The 15,296-nt window shown below is 41.9% G+C and overlaps 2 protein-coding genes across 2 annotated transcripts in view; one reads left to right on the top strand and one right to left on the bottom strand.

The window, feature by feature from the left end:
• Nucleotides 1–5,251: 5,251 nt before the first annotated feature.
• Nucleotides 5,252–9,179, bottom strand: LOC118410397 (tRNA (cytosine(34)-C(5))-methyltransferase, mitochondrial-like). The gene is made up of 4 exons (XM_035812091.1): nucleotides 8,083–9,179; nucleotides 7,171–7,328; nucleotides 6,661–6,782; nucleotides 5,252–5,607 (listed from the first exon to the last, which is right to left on the bottom strand). The coding sequence occupies exons 1-4, from the start codon at nucleotides 8,942–8,944 to the stop codon at nucleotides 5,334–5,336; spliced, it is 1,416 nt and encodes a 471-aa protein (XP_035667984.1). The 5' UTR covers nucleotides 8,945–9,179; the 3' UTR covers nucleotides 5,252–5,333.
• A 199-nt stretch (nucleotides 9,180–9,378) lies between these two features.
• The window catches only part of LOC118410048 (DIS3-like exonuclease 1), a gene marked incomplete in the record, with an annotated part of 16,395 nt that continues 10,477 nt past the window's right edge, over nucleotides 9,379–15,296 (top strand). The window contains 7 exon segments of the mRNA XM_035811521.1: nucleotides 9,379–9,423; nucleotides 12,654–12,809; nucleotides 13,368–13,501; nucleotides 13,968–14,119; nucleotides 14,269–14,350; nucleotides 14,709–14,850; nucleotides 15,265–15,294. Of these exon segments, the coding sequence (XP_035667414.1) occupies nucleotides 12,680–12,809; nucleotides 13,368–13,501; nucleotides 13,968–14,119; nucleotides 14,269–14,350; nucleotides 14,709–14,850; nucleotides 15,265–15,294 (670 nt within the window).

Here is a 15,296-nt window from a genome sequence, read left to right as displayed (position 1 = left end):
TTGCTTCCAGATAGTTGATACTGGCATGGCGTTACTAACAAGTGATGTGGTTTTGTTGCAAATTGGTTATGGGCCCGAGTTTCACTTACTTGTATTTCTACGCGTTGGAAGTGATTCGCCCGTTGACCCAGATTCACCGTCTATATATGCGTTCTGTGAGCCGTGTTGTTATGCCTTGCGCGTAGGGTTATTGTAAAAATCTCAGTGTTACGATTTTTTTTGCTTGATTACTTCTAGGTGTATTCTCTTTCCGACAATATCAGTTATTTTCATGACTAAATTATAGGCGATGGGTTTATTTCCACGTCGAAATTCCCCTTTTTTTTGCATATTTTTTTACGTAAAAAAACTTTCCTCCCCCAAAGAATTACGAAAAGTAGAGAGACTGAAGAAACTGAAACCCGGCTGTTCGTAAAGCTGATGTGATACCCTTTATTCCCATACACGGCTTTTCTGCTTTAGATTTATTTTCATCAAGAGACGGCCTCTCGACTTGAGGGTGCGCAGCCCCAATTTGAGACCCCAAATAAACTTGGGTGTGCACCGTTAAATTCAAGTGAAAAAAGTAACGCACATTTTGTTTCAGATTCTGTGCCATTGAAAAACGCTACGAAGAACGGGTTTTTTTGGGAAACAAAAAAGATCATACACTGCTTTAGTGGTAGTCGAAAAATTCAGAGTCAAAACTAAGGTGGTGACTTATCATTTGCGTCTTATTTTCACGGATAATTTCGAACCGGAACCTTCAATGCGGATTACCGACACACAGGACAAGTATCTATACCCAAACATCGATACATCACTAGGAACACAACCCCCACTAGAGGACACGCTATCCGCTTTAACGCACTCTCTTGCCGTACTAAAACATACAGAACCAGTTATTTTCTAACAACAGTAAGTGACTGGAACAAGCTACCAACACACATTGTCACTGTATCATCACAATTACTAGTTTCAAGTTTGGTTTGGTTCAACACATGGGCCACCCCATCTCCCAGATGTAAGTCGGTGATATCTACGGCCTTGTATATAGCCACGTACAAATCTTTTTTTCGGTTTTGTTTGCTGCACTTTATTTTCTGTTATATCTCCATCTCACGCCACCGGCCGCACGGAACCTGAACCTCACCTGAACGTAATACCCTCACAGAGGGTTTTGTTCAGTATTTGATTGAATTTGAGACGTTGTTTTCGGTTGTACGTCATCGATTAAAGATAATCTATGCAAATTAGTATAAATTCATGACGACGCGATTAATGATTATATTTATAAGGCTGTGCTCATTTAAGACGAAAATGCTAAAAGATGTTTCTCTTGGCTTGCAATACGATGATCATTAATGAAACTTCACAAAAACATACATAGTAGTGACTTAAACTGAATAGCTACGTGTCTTTTTATCATATTTTGAAATGCTGATTTTTTTTGTCTGAATTGACGTAGATAATTTCATTGATGTTTAACCAAAATTACAACAAGGAAGACACCCACCTCAGACATTTGTGTAGCACCTGGCGGCCAGCTGTGCCCTCAGGGCACACGATTCTTGTTCAAGTGACGAAAAATATTCCTGGTCACGGTACCAGAATTCAATTAAAAGGAAACCCAGATATATCTTATAATCCACAACAAGTGCCGCCTTCCTCGACTGCAAGTGGTATCCAATTTTGAAGCTATAACGAGCAAATTAATGCGATTCTCAAAACAACGCAACGTCGGTGTGTTTTGATTGTCCACCATCTTGGAAATTTCCAAGTCTCGTACCCAGGACACCGCGTGATAATCTAACCTGGACAAGAGAGGAGAGAATAGCTCAGACCAGCGTTCCAATTCCTTTAACTTATATATTACTCGCTTTGTTAGAAAGCAGAAAAGGACTTTAACATGTTTCAGAAATGGTTGTGGAACGATACGGCCTTTTTAATAGGGCAGGTAGACTCTATGGCTCTTCTAAGATATTTGGTCTACCTATGAAAATTGTTCCTCCCAACAACTTCTTCCAGATGAAGGGATCTATAGATATGTTTATGAGATGACAATGAGTTTTATAACTCGTGTATCTCTCCTTGAGTCTTAGCGTTGAGATTTTAGTGTGGTTGTATAATAATTTTCTGGTTATTCCTCTCAACTTAATAACACTATAGGGAAGTTAGTTTTTAAGAATTGTAAACTAGCTACAATTCAGAGAGTGAAGCCTGCCAAACGCAAATAACGTTCTTTGACTCTGGTTGCAAAACGATACAGCTATTTTTAAGGAGGGCCCGGACTGATTCCTATGGTCCTTCACAAATATCTGGCCCTACCGTGAAAACTGGCCTCCCTTACAATCTTCAAAATCGATGAATCTAAATGATGAAAATCAGCCTTATTATCTAAGACATTTCTAAGTGAATCTTGACATTGCGATTCAAGATGTTTCAGAAGTGGTTAGGGAACCGGTGATGCTATGATTTTCAGGAGGGCGGGCAAACTCTAAAAGACCATTCTAAAATGTTTGACTTGATTTGACTTGACTTTATTCAGATCCACAATTATAGCTTGTCAACATATATTGTAGTTACTCTTCCTGTGATCTTTGTTGTCTCATTCATGTATTACTCCGTTCCGAGCCAAACACTGAACCCTTGCATGAACACGTGCTTTTAGCGGTATTCCCTTTTAGCCAGTCCAACTGATCTCAAAAGTTAGATTGGTGAAAGGCAATCGCGCGCAAAGTCCTACACGTACACAGCCATAGCTTCTGAGTGGTGTAGTTGTACACGAACAGCGCTAGCGAAAAGTGCCTCTTGCGGAGAGTGACAAAGTGTAGTTTGTAATTGCTTTAAACAAAGAACGCATGTATATTGGTCATTGTCATTTTTTTCTCATGATCTAGGGAAATATCATAGAATAGAATATCATAGAATGAACAATTAAATATGGGGAGGTTTCCTGTAGCTTCACTGTGAACGAGCCCATGCATGTAAATAAACAAGTCGTCTTGAGCAATCTCATTTTTGATAGGGGTTAAGTTTTTAACATCTGGCAAATGAAGGCACTTATGACACTGCAGTTCATGTAAATGATAAATCTAAAAGCTATGTACACTGTACATTGTCACTTAAATGCAGGCAGAGCGTCGTCATCAGCGTCATCAATGTACAGCTAGGTAGCCAGATACAGTTGTCTCCTTTTCTTCATACAAGTTCGTAGTTTTGGGGCCATACCTCGGACCAATTTTCAGGGTCGTCTCTTTTTCAAAACTGATGGAAATCGATGAGCATGGATCTCATAACCAAAGGTGTACAACGAGACCAATAAAAGATATTAGTTTATGACGCTCTTACAGTTACCATTTGCTGGAGACACGGTTGAATAGAGACGCCACCATACAACTTATTGAAGTACTGCAACCAAAGGCTTTAAACTCGTTTATGTACTTGGTTACAGTACCTCAAGCGGAGATAAAAATCACAGAGGCAAAAGATGGTATGTCATTTTAGACACAGAAAATTATAATTTAAATAGACAGTGGCTCACGAAAGTTAATTGCACCACAAAAATGTACTTACATATACACCATGCAGGTGGCTCAAATCGTAAAACACGTGGCCGAATAGGGTGAACTTTGAATAATCCTCCAAGAAAACCTGGGGATCTGACCATATAATGACTATGAAATATAAGTAGTAACATATATGAGGTTTAAGATGTGCAAAGTCATTAGTGGGAAAACTGTCCTTAATATTGAAACTGGCCAGTTAACAACCCTAAGGCAAGCACACCTGTCCATGGTGCTGAACAGCACCCACCCACAGGCAAGCACACCTGTCCATGGTGCTGAACACCACCCACCCATAGGCAAGCACACCTGTCCATGGTGCTGAACACCACCCACCCACAGGCAAGCACACCTTCTTCTTTTGTACTGCTCAGCCCCCTTGACGGGGATTACTAGCAGAGCGCATGTTTTGTTAGTTACGGGTGATAGTGCCTTAAAACACATGGAAAATAAAGGCAAAACACAAAAGGACATAAACAACTGATGGGTGCAAGGGACAAGACAAGTGAGTGCGGTGGGTCAGTGTTATTTACATATATACAAGGACGTGTGGGGGCGACTCAATGCAGCAGGGCCCTCCCCAGTTCAGTTTTGAACTGGGAGAGAGACCCCGCCTCCGCCACACCAGGCTCAAGTTCATTCCACTCTTGGATGGTACGAGGGAAGAACGAGAGCCTATAGAAGTTGGATTTGCTCGCGATGGCCTGCAGCTTGAAAGCGTGGTTGGTGCGGCGGGAGCATCGAGTCGCCAGGACCAGTTTGGATGCATGTGGGACAGAGATGTTGTTATGGATGATTTTGTACATGGTAATGAGTCTGGCGTTCTTCCTTCTGGATTGCAAGGACTGCCAGCCCAGTTGATTGATTAAAGCAGTGACAGAGCATGAGTCTCGTTGGTAGTTGTTTGTTACATACCGGGCCGCTCGTCGCTGGACCATCTCGACCTTCCTCACCTGATCTTGGGTGTGCGGATCCCACACACTGCAGGCAAACTCCAGGTGGGGTCTTACCAGGGCCTTGTAGGCCCTCTCCTTTGCCGCAGTGCTGGCAACCCGCAGGCAGCGTCTGAGCATGCCCAGTGTTTTGTTGGCCTTTGATGTTATGGCGTCGACGTGGCTGCCCCATGTAAGGTTGGAAGAGATGGTGACCCCAAGGTATTTGGTGGTACTTACCTTGTTTAGTGGATGGTTGTGAAGGCTGTATGTGTGGGTGATGGGTGTTTTGGACGATGGTATGGTCATAACCTCACACTTAGATGGATTAAACTCCATCAGCCACCTTTGTTCCCAGAGGCAGATGTTGTCTATGTCTTCCTGTAGCTTATTACAATCAGTGCTGTCATGGATGGGCATCTGCAAAATGCAATCATCGGCGAAAACCTCACCTTTGCATTTGCAGCGTGTTCTGGGAGATCGTTTATGTATGCTAAGAAGAGGGTGGGCCCCAGCACTGTACCCTGGGGAACGCCCGAGGTCACTGGCATAGGGTCCGAACGCTCTCCATCAAGCACAACCGTTTCTGAACACCATCCACACACAGGCAAATTTAGATTGTACTTGTCCTTAGCGCTGAACACAATCCACACAGGCAAACTTACATTGTACTTGCCCTAAGTGCCAAACACTATCAACACATAGGCAAATAGATCGTCCTTTATAGTGTTGAACACCATCCACACAGTCTCGGGCAAATAGACCTGTCCCTGGTGCTGAAGACACATTCTTTATTCAATACATAACATACAAAAAATGGTAGATATATGTGGTTACTTAACTTAACTCATATTTACTAGTGTACTTTCTTCAGTTTAGCAAAGTACATGGGACCCCAGTTGGCATCAAGATGGGGCAACACAAGCTGTCCACATCTTGTTGAAGAGTCAAATCTGAAAATCCTCCAGAAGTTTTCAGTGAGGTAACTTAAGTTGATGACATCTATTCTTGACTTGTTCTTGCTGAATTGTTCAAAGACAGACTCCACAACATCATCATTCTCCTTCAGTGACAGTGTACAGGTTGCATACACCACGGAGCCACCCGGCTTCACTGCATGCAGGGCTGATCTGGAAGAAAAACATATAGATTATTCTATCTAAATGTGTGTATAATGACAGTACAGTCTAAGTTTTACACTACATGCCATCCATAGACCCAAAGCATTACTGACTGGTAACTACTAAGGCCATGTTGATTTGATTATATGGATGACATCTGCGTATGCATCAATTTTCGGCTGTTTCCAAAGAAATGTTTTTGACCATACTGTAAATTGTACAGAGTTGCTTCAAAATGAGCAAATGTATGCCATAGACTTTAAAAAATCATCTAAAAAACAGCTACTAATGTCATAGAATCCCAAAATCAAAGAAGAAGATGTGAAAGAACAAAAATAAAGAATCTATTCTTCGGTATACCATACCCTCTGTATTCAGTCATTTGTTTAACCTTCCTGACCACTTGGATCCCATAATGAAGGCAAGTTTTTTGGCCAATCTCTTTTTTATTCACATGCTTGATGTCATCCATATAATCAAATTAACATGGCCTAAGCTTGATACAACATAAGAAATCCAAAGACAAGCTAGATATCAGACTAGATATCAAATGGTCTTTGATAGGTTTGGTAAAATTGAAAAAACAACTGTCATACATACAAAATACAACACAGTGTATTCCGTATCACCCGAGGTACCAGCCCGACCGCAGGAAGGATCGCCCGAAGGCCGGAGGGTGATCCGACCCACGAGAGGACTGGGACCAAGGGTGATGCAGAATACACTGTGTTGTATTTTATTTATGTCATACCCACATATTTCGATTTAAAGAAAAATTTGATGCGAAATGCACCAGAAGTTGAGAAAATGTTGTGTCCTCTAGCAAAAGATCGTAATAACAGCAATTCTAACGTCCGAATCCGGTATTCAAATTTTCCACCTTGCCATATTCGGCCTGTTTGAAATAGTTTGACTTTACTCCAAGGAAGCCTGTGTGATACAACTTTCGAACCTGTGTGATACGGAAAGTTATCACACGGTCCGGAACACCCGTATTGAACGTTTTCACATCACAGGTATGACATAAAATACAATATGCATGAAGGTGACAAACATGCCGACCTCAGTAGTGAAGCCTGTAGTTGTGGTAGATGTCTTCTGTCTTCCATTCTCATTTGCATACCAACACTGTTCCTGTTGTACAGCCAGCTTCTGTCATTGGAGCAGGGGGCATCAACCAAGACCTGCAACAAAGGTTCATGATAGACCAAGTGTTAAGTCTGTGTATGGATGCAGCTAGAAAAGCAGCTTTACAACTAAAAATATGCCAAGGCTTAGGAAAAAATGTTGCATTTCCTGACCAACCCTAGAAAAACTTGCCGCCCTAGCCTTATTTTGGGTGTACCAAAAACTTCTTGCAATACCTAATGAAGTGATAAATTTTATTACACAAAATGAAAGTTTGACATTGAAGATATAAAGGACCTCATGCTTGGTATGTATGATGCAAGTAACGATTTGCATAGGACACATTCTAGTATTACCACATTCCCAACAGAGTATTGGCCTAGAGATGTGGATCTAAGGGATGTTACTGAGGTCCCAAAAATATTTTGAGAAAGCAAAGAATACCTTGTCAAAAGTGTTTGGAGTCACATCTCCAAAGTGTACACCACTGAGCTTGGTCACATCCACTCTGGTTGCCAGCATCTCCTGTGGGATGTAAGACTGCAGTGTCTCCACCAGTCTTCGCTTCCTCCACTGGTCTGGCTCATTGCTGGTGAGGTGTCCTGGGGGGGTAGCAGGTGAGATTGTAAAGTTATTCATGTACAGAATTTGAGCATCAGACAAAGACTCTCAAATGTAACATTTAGCAGTCAGTTATCCAAAACCTAGCAATGTCAATCTTATATATTTGTATATTAAGCAATTGTGCCGACATATAAACACAAACTGATCTGTTGGCAAAAATGGTTAGTAATGTGGCCCCTAGACTCCCTTGCAGTCTTCGAACGGGGCTGGTTTTTATTGGGGGGGGGGGGGGTTGCCTCCCGATTTTCAACGTTGGTTGGGTTCCCTTGTGCCGGGAAAGGGAGTTTGCCAAGGAAGGGAGTATGCTGTGAAAGGGAGCGATGGGACGGGGCAAAATCGCTTCCTCGGCAAACTCCCTTACCCGGCACAAGAGAACCCAGCCAACGTTGAAAATCACGAACCAACGCACCTCCCCCCTCCAATAAAAAACAGCCCCGTTCGAAGACAGCAAAGGAGTCGAGTGGCCCCAATGCTCAAGATGTGAAGCATTGGTGCCAACTGCCATGGTAATTTCAGAGTTATCATAAACTGTCAACCCAGGGAAGCCTTGAACAAATAATAAAACTGCAGCATTTGTGCCAGACTGTAGTACCATCAGTGATCCAGCTTCAATGCAGAATGTTCACTTAATCACCCTTGCAAAATCACTTTTGAAAGGGTACACTGCAACATGAAACAGGTTTCTACATGAATATCAATATCTGAGTTATACCAAATTATTAATGTTATTACCTAATTCTGCTGTTTGCAACAACGCCAAAGACTTGCCCCCTGGAGCAGCACACATGTCCAACACGCTGTCATCCTGCTGTACATCCAAGGCCAGCACGGGCAGCAGGGAGGCAGCACCCTGGAGAAAGTACTGCTTCAGCTGTCCAGACACGTGCTTAAGATTAGGGAACCGGACATGTCTGTTCCCTGGGTGTATATAAAACTTCAGCTTTGATTCAGCATTCCTTTGATGATTCCTAAATGGCTCACTCAGACCAATGGCTTCTTCTTCTTGGGCCTCATCATGTTTGTTTAAATGGGGTGTCAGAGTTTTCTCAAGCACACTACATATATCAGAAACATTCTGTAGCCTCTGTTCTTCCAACATAGTTGCTACTTTTGAAGACAATTCAGTAAAGTTGTTGAGAAGAATGCCATTTATTTTGGGGGCCATAAGGGCTGCCTTGATCTCGCTCCAGTCAGATCCAAATTGTTGCCCATACTGTCTGTCAAAATGGTCTAATACAAGTTGTGATGGTACTCTGTTGTGCTTGAACTCTCTTCTCTCCTCCACGGAATTGTGAGTGTCGACTTCTTCCAAACTATCAGCTTCTGTGTTTGAGCCATTTTGCCCTGTCTCATATCCACCCATTTGTAACCCTGAAGGACGAATAGCTGCTGCAAGACTTTCTGTTGAAAGCCATTTTACATCATTTTGTAGAAATGACTTGCTTCTCGTATAACCATTGCACGGTTTTGATGAATAATCTCTTGAAAGGCTGTCACATTTACTAGTGGATGACAACCTTCTGCGGGATCTTGTATTGTAAAGGTATGCAGTTAGCTTTCTGGAGTTTCTCTGGATTTTCCATGTAGTGCTCATCTTGCGCCACAGCCGAAGAACCCCAAGTTAAAAGTGATTCAGACCGCTACAGTACAGTTTACAAAGTTCACAACTAATTTAAGACCTGTGGAACTTGTTAACGAACCTCCCAGCGTTGTACGCACACCCGAGTATCTATTCTTTCCCAATTACGACCGAGACTGCTTTGCTTCCTGACAGAAAATGTTGTTTCCAGCGCCATGTTGTGGTCAAAGGTCAAGAACGAACCCACTAAGAAAATGGGCGATTTAGGGACAAACTTTTATTTACATCTTTATTTACAAACATTAGAAAAAAATTATTAGGAAAAAATTAACGCATATATTCAAATTACAATTTTGTCTGTTATTTCTGTCAGAGTTGATATGGAAATGTATGTAGAAAATATAATATAAATATTTGTAAACACTCACCACCCCCATTAGTTTGACCCTGTTGGTTTATGCCATCTTAGAAGTGGCGGCTGGAATGAAATCTTGGTATGTCCTCAATTTGCCTGTTTTCTGTGGGTTTGAACTTTGATAAAGCATTTGTCAACAATGTAATTTTTATCAATGACACAGCATGTAACCGTTATATACTATCAGATGCGCCCTGTGTTAGGGGTCAGCATCAGAAAATACATATTTTTTATGCAAGTTTGAGGACCTGTTGCAAAGTTGAGACGCTGTTGCATGTTGATAATTTGAATGCGAAAGGCTTATGGCATTGAAAGTTTGATGTCAGAATGTGTGGTAAACAATTTGTACATTGTACACTTTTGTTCAGGTATCAAAAAATGTCTTGTGCCAAGTTGTGGTTGTAAATTACAACGCGTAACTGTACATATGATAAGTTTTCAATATGTATCATTGATGACTTAAAAATTAAAACACCCAAGTGTGTGTGAATTATGTATTTCGAATTTTTTTTATAATGCTGTTAAAATCTATTTCTTGGATGCAATAGCCAGTGGTTCCCAATTTGAAAAATACACCTTCTGATCACCATATAGGACAAAAAGGGTGTTCGGAATTACCGGTCCGGTCCGGACCGCGGAATTACCGGTCCGGTCTGTTTGGGGGGCGGAAAAACCGGTCCGATCTGTTATGCGTATAGCTACGCCCCCAGGCAGGAAATAGCAGAATTGCAATTTGTATGGTGTGTTCCCGTATATCACAACATGGAGCGCATTAACGCTAATGAGGTGATGATGAGCCGCGTGTCCTCACCGTAAGAACTGATTAGCGCCTTGATTTTACAACAGTATGAATAGTAAGAATGCCGGTATCCTTCCAGTGACAGTAGTAAATCAACGCATCAACGTAAGACCGGCTCCGGTCGGTGCGGTCTTTCATGTTGCTAGCGGAGTGCGTTCTCATCCGTACAAAATTCTTCTCTTTTTTGGTGCGAAAATGTAATCCCTAACACTTGTTTCATAATGAGAGAACTGTAGGTTGGAATCAGGCGGCCAGAGGAATGGCCTGGAATACAGTTAACCTTGCAGCGATCCTAGATTCTGATGTCCTGGTTTAACAACTGACACCGACATGAGGCAATAACTATCATGACCTCTTGATTTCAAAATCTTGATATAAAAAAAAATAGCATTACAGAAGTTCATCGTCCAAATATTTCAAAAATTTTGTATTTCCGATTCATACTACAAGAAATGTCGAGAGGGGGTTGTATGAATGAGCCCCAAATTGCCAAAACAACAACAAAAAACAGCATATAATCTTCCGATTGTAATAAATATCGCTGTTAACAGTCGTGGCGATCTACCCCCATTTTAAACATTGTTTATTGATTTTATAATCTACAACTACACTGCAGTTGCGAACTTTCCAAAATTATCGGTGAGAAACTTTTAAATCTCCTTTAATTTGGAGAATACACATGTACACTACAGGACATCTTAAAACGTTTAAAACCTGGAAGGTAAGTTCGTACGAGAGCTTTCCATCATCATTGTGCAGCTGCCAGATCGACCATCATCTATTCCAAATGTGGAAATACGGTAGGTACATCGCTAAATGTAAGAAGAAACTCCATGCCATGTGGCACCACATACCAGTATAAATCGCAACTGAATATGTCTAACAATTTGTGCACGCCTGTTGAACTTAACGATGTGGGTTCACGGTACATGTTATTCCAAAATATCTAAAAGATATTCATCGGTACTAAATATCGCTATGAAATAAATTAAACCAAGAAACAAAATCAAACACTGTGGAAAAACAAGCTCCGTGCTGATAGTTGTATTAATATGTGCATGGCCGTTCTTTGAAAGTATGCCGTCAAAGCAATGCGATTAACCTCCTTGGTCAAACTCAAAGAAGCCGCGCCCGCCCGCATGTGTCAATCAAATTGGGCGGCGCGGCGGGAGGGCCCGGGTCAGACCCATTTTTGCTACAATGCTACCGGTATCTGAACATCTACTAAACATATTCACCCGCACAAAATATCTATTGGTTTCTATTTCAATAATGTAGGTCCCATATTTCCGCTCAAAACCACAAAGTTTGACAACATTCCTCACTTTCTGAACCCACACAAAACCAGTATACACGGCCGTGATGTCGTAGTATTTACGGCGTGTACATGTCGACAGCTCGTGTCATACCATTGAGAAAAGTGCCTATAAACTCTATAGTGTATATAAGATCTTTGGTCATATCTAATAGAAAGCGTAGTACGTAGTAGTTCTAAAATACATGGTTGCACCATTCCAGATAGGTATTTACCGTGCACAGATATTCCTATCAAAATTCGAAGGTGGCTTTCCGATCGCGCGCTGACCAGTGCATGTTCCCGATCTTGATCACGCCCAGCGGCAATATCAAAGTTGCCGGTGACTTGTGTTGTCCGGTAACGTTAGATTTTCTGCGAACATGTACAGGCGATTTATATTGACGTTGCAACGGTTGCATTTATCTCAGTATTGTTTAAATACACATATTTTTGTTTGAAGAAATATTTCCAAGAAAACATGGTGATGAGGATTGCCCTTTCGTGTTAGGAAAATAGCAAAACATCGGCTAGCGATTTTACTTTAAAAAAAAAAACACAGTCTAGTTACGTTGCGCACGTGGTAGAACCCCGCCCTTCCGGCCAAACGCTGTTAAATTTCTGCCGTAAATCAGGCTGTTTGATTGATAATTAATGGTGTTTCATGAATATTCCGTGTACACGGTATTCAAAGCATACATGAATATTCTGAATATTACCGACCGCTCTTCACGTGATACCGTTCCGTAAATACGGCCGTAATTACGATCGGATTTATGGCGTGTGCACGATTACGCTAAGCGTAATCTACGGTAACGTTAGTGTTCAAAAGTGTCGGTTTTACTGCTTTGAGTGTTGTTGGCAGTAGGTTCCGTTCAGCGTATCGGGCATGGCAAACTCTCCACCAGTGCAATGTTTATGTTAACCGTCGCCAATCGATCTGACGTAAACAGTGACATTAGCATGCGGACCCCATGCATCCAATCAATGCGCTTCATGTTGTGATATACGGGAACACAGCATACCAATTGCAATTCTGCTATTTCCTGCCAGGGGGCGTTGATACACGCAGAACAGATCGGACCGGTTTTTCCGCCCCCCAAACAGACCGGACCGGTAATTCCGCGGTCCGGACCGGACCGGTAATTCCGAACACCCGGACAAAAACTGGAAACAAATTTGCTAATGCTAGATTATGGTTTATGATTTTTGCCAGGAGATGAGCACTTCTTCACCTGAGTCATGATAAAGACAGAGAAACACCTGCGGCTGAAGACAGGTACCGGCCGGACAGTCCGGGTGGTGAGGGAACACTACCTCAGGGATGACGTGTCCTGTAACAGCAGGCTGTGCATGGCTGAATGCAGGAATGGTCAGTTCTTTGAACAATTTCATTCCAATATTTCAAAGTTGCAGTATACTAGTAACTTTTAGTTTAGTTTAGTTTAAGAGACATGCTATCACATTACTAGTACCCTTAAGATGACTACTGCCTCACTTACTTGCCTCAGATTAAATGTGCAGCTTACAAAAAAATTGGATGGTTAAACTTAAAGTTAAGAAATGGCTCATCCTTCTCTATAGATAAGGCCAATGCTATTGACTGGATGTTCCTGTCGTTTGGGCACCATTGATAGGATGCAAATACCATTTTGTTAGCCTAGTATACAGCAGTATTATCGCTCTTGAATCTCTTCTGTCCTTTCTGCAAGATATATACCAAGCTTCAAATTTTTTGTCACTGTAAGAATTTATTGGGTACGACTACTATTGAACAAGAAATTCCTCAGACCTGTCATTTTTTTCACTAACAACAAGATGCTTGTAATATCAATAGCCGTTAATATAGATAATGTTTTAGTCTGTTGTTGCCATTGTCATATATACACCAAAGCTGATGGTGGTAAAAAAGCTTCATGCCTGCTTTCAGAGGGTCCAGGCCTCCTGCCCAAGGGTGTGACCCACTACGTGGTTCCAGACTGCCAGGTTACCAGGGATTATCTTGAGATACTGGAGTTCCCTGAGATCAGGGGAGTGCTGTTCACTGGCACAGTAGTACACAGTGTAGGTATCAAAGCCATGTAACAGACTTTATATATGTTTATATCAAACTTTGACTATGACCCCCAGTAGTGTCTGGACCCCTTGTAATGTTCGTACCCCCAGTAGTATCTGTTCCACCAGTATACGTAATGTCTCTACCCCTAGTAGTGTGTATACTCCAGTAGTGTCCGTACCCCCAGCAGTGTCCGTACCTCCAGTAGTGTCTGTACCCCCAGTAATGTCCGTACCCTCAGTAATTTTTGTTATAACTTAGTCCATAATATTTTTGAAACCTGAAATCTGAATGTTCATGTTACTAAAGGCTTTTTTATTTCTCTGATTGATATCCATTTGCTATCCTATGTATGATTTAATTTAAGAAAAAAAGCATCAACCTGCATGCCTGTTGACCAGTACTGTGTAGTTGAGAGTTTCTATCATGGTATTTCATATAAAATGTTCTAAGACTGATGGCCCACCCACACAGATGCAGCATCAGGGTGGCAGGCGTGCATACGGCCGGCTGAGGACTCTCCTGAGGGACCCACGCCAGGAGTGTGCAGTGTTTGCCAATGAGTTCCAGCAGTATGCCTACTGTCCCAGGGAGCACGGAGAAACATTGGAGAAATGGCAGTCAAGGTCTGAGTACTTTTCATTCGTGAACTGGTACATGTACATGTGCATTTGTATCTAGCTTCCTTTTTGAAAAAGAACCTATGGGTGACAAATGGCTGCTGTTATAGATGTACATATAATGTTGCAAAAAATGTATTTTGATATTTTTCCAGGTCCACATACAAAGCAGCAGAGTGGTACTATAACCACTTAGCAGGACAGATACCAGTGGTAGTGCTGTCAGAGGATCCACAGGTATGTACAGGTTCTATTCCCTTAGCAAGTTTTGTAGTTTGTATTGAAACACTAGTACCAGGAGTAGGCATTCTCAAGAGATAATAGTAGTCATTACTATGGGGAGCATCTTGTGTTACTGAATATCAGTTCTATCTTTGTGTGACAGTCCTGGCCACAGTTTGAATGGCCACTGTAATGATGGTTGGACATCCAGCAAATATTATACGCAGCATAGCAGTGTTACTCAAGCAACTGGATGTGATTTTAGAAATGGACTGACATTTTAGGTAGCATCCGCAACCTTTTTTTCAGTGACACTTCTTGCAGGCTCTATTCATACCGTAAGCTTTTTATGAAATTATGTATTTTTCCACAGATCCAGGAAGAGTATGGCCCCATGACACCTGGCGTCTTCGTTGTAAACATGGGGGAGTATCTGAACAACTTCTGGCCTGATCTTCAGGCTGCACATGACATCTATGAGTCCCTAGTCGCTGGTCTACAGGAGAAGGGAAAAAGTAGGTTTCTTAGCCATAGTCATTCGTAAGAGTTCAGGATTGCAAGATGTAAATGTCTGTAAGGTTTTGTAGAAACAAGTGTTAGCTAATGTAATGTCTTCTAGACAGAAAAGTTAATGGGATTGTACCCAGGCTAATATGAATATGGTAGACTATGGTAGTGTGGGGTTGTGTTGCATAACTTTGGACCAGAATTTCGTCATGTTTTACTACCGATCTTGTGCCCTTAGGAAAAGCACTTGACAATTGTCCTCACTCCTCTCAGGTTGGGTGGGTGGATACAAGGTGGTGAAAAGAGAGGATTGGGCTCCCCCTACCAATATGGTGGATAACAATCCACTGCCCCTACAGCCTGAGAAAGGCTTAAGGCCTGTAACTTTACCTTTACCTCAAGAGTGCCCATGGTCTCCCCAGGCACAGGTAGTAAGGAGTACAAGGACTACTAC

Source organism: Branchiostoma floridae, chromosome 2 (assembly GCF_000003815.2).
Source record: "Branchiostoma floridae strain S238N-H82 chromosome 2, Bfl_VNyyK, whole genome shotgun sequence".
Taxonomy (NCBI): Eukaryota; Metazoa; Chordata; class Leptocardii; order Amphioxiformes; family Branchiostomatidae; genus Branchiostoma; species Branchiostoma floridae.
This window is presented reverse-complemented; position numbering and strand designations above follow the sequence as displayed.

What these genes read in the sequence shown, in the direction of transcription:
- LOC118410397 (XM_035812091.1), bottom strand. Translation starts at nt 8,944, where the DNA reads ATGAGCACTACATGGAAAATCCAGAGAAACTCCAGAAAGCTAACTGCA. An exon ending in CTCCAAACACTTTTGACAAG is followed by an intron (nt 6,783 to 7,170) that starts GTATTCTTTGCT and finishes CCTTTGTTGCAG; the next exon opens with GTCTTGGTTGATGCCCCCTG. An exon ending in CTACAGGCTTCACTACTGAG is followed by an intron (nt 5,608 to 6,660) that starts GTCGGCATGTTT and finishes TTTTTCTTCCAG; the next exon opens with ATCAGCCCTGCATGCAGTGA.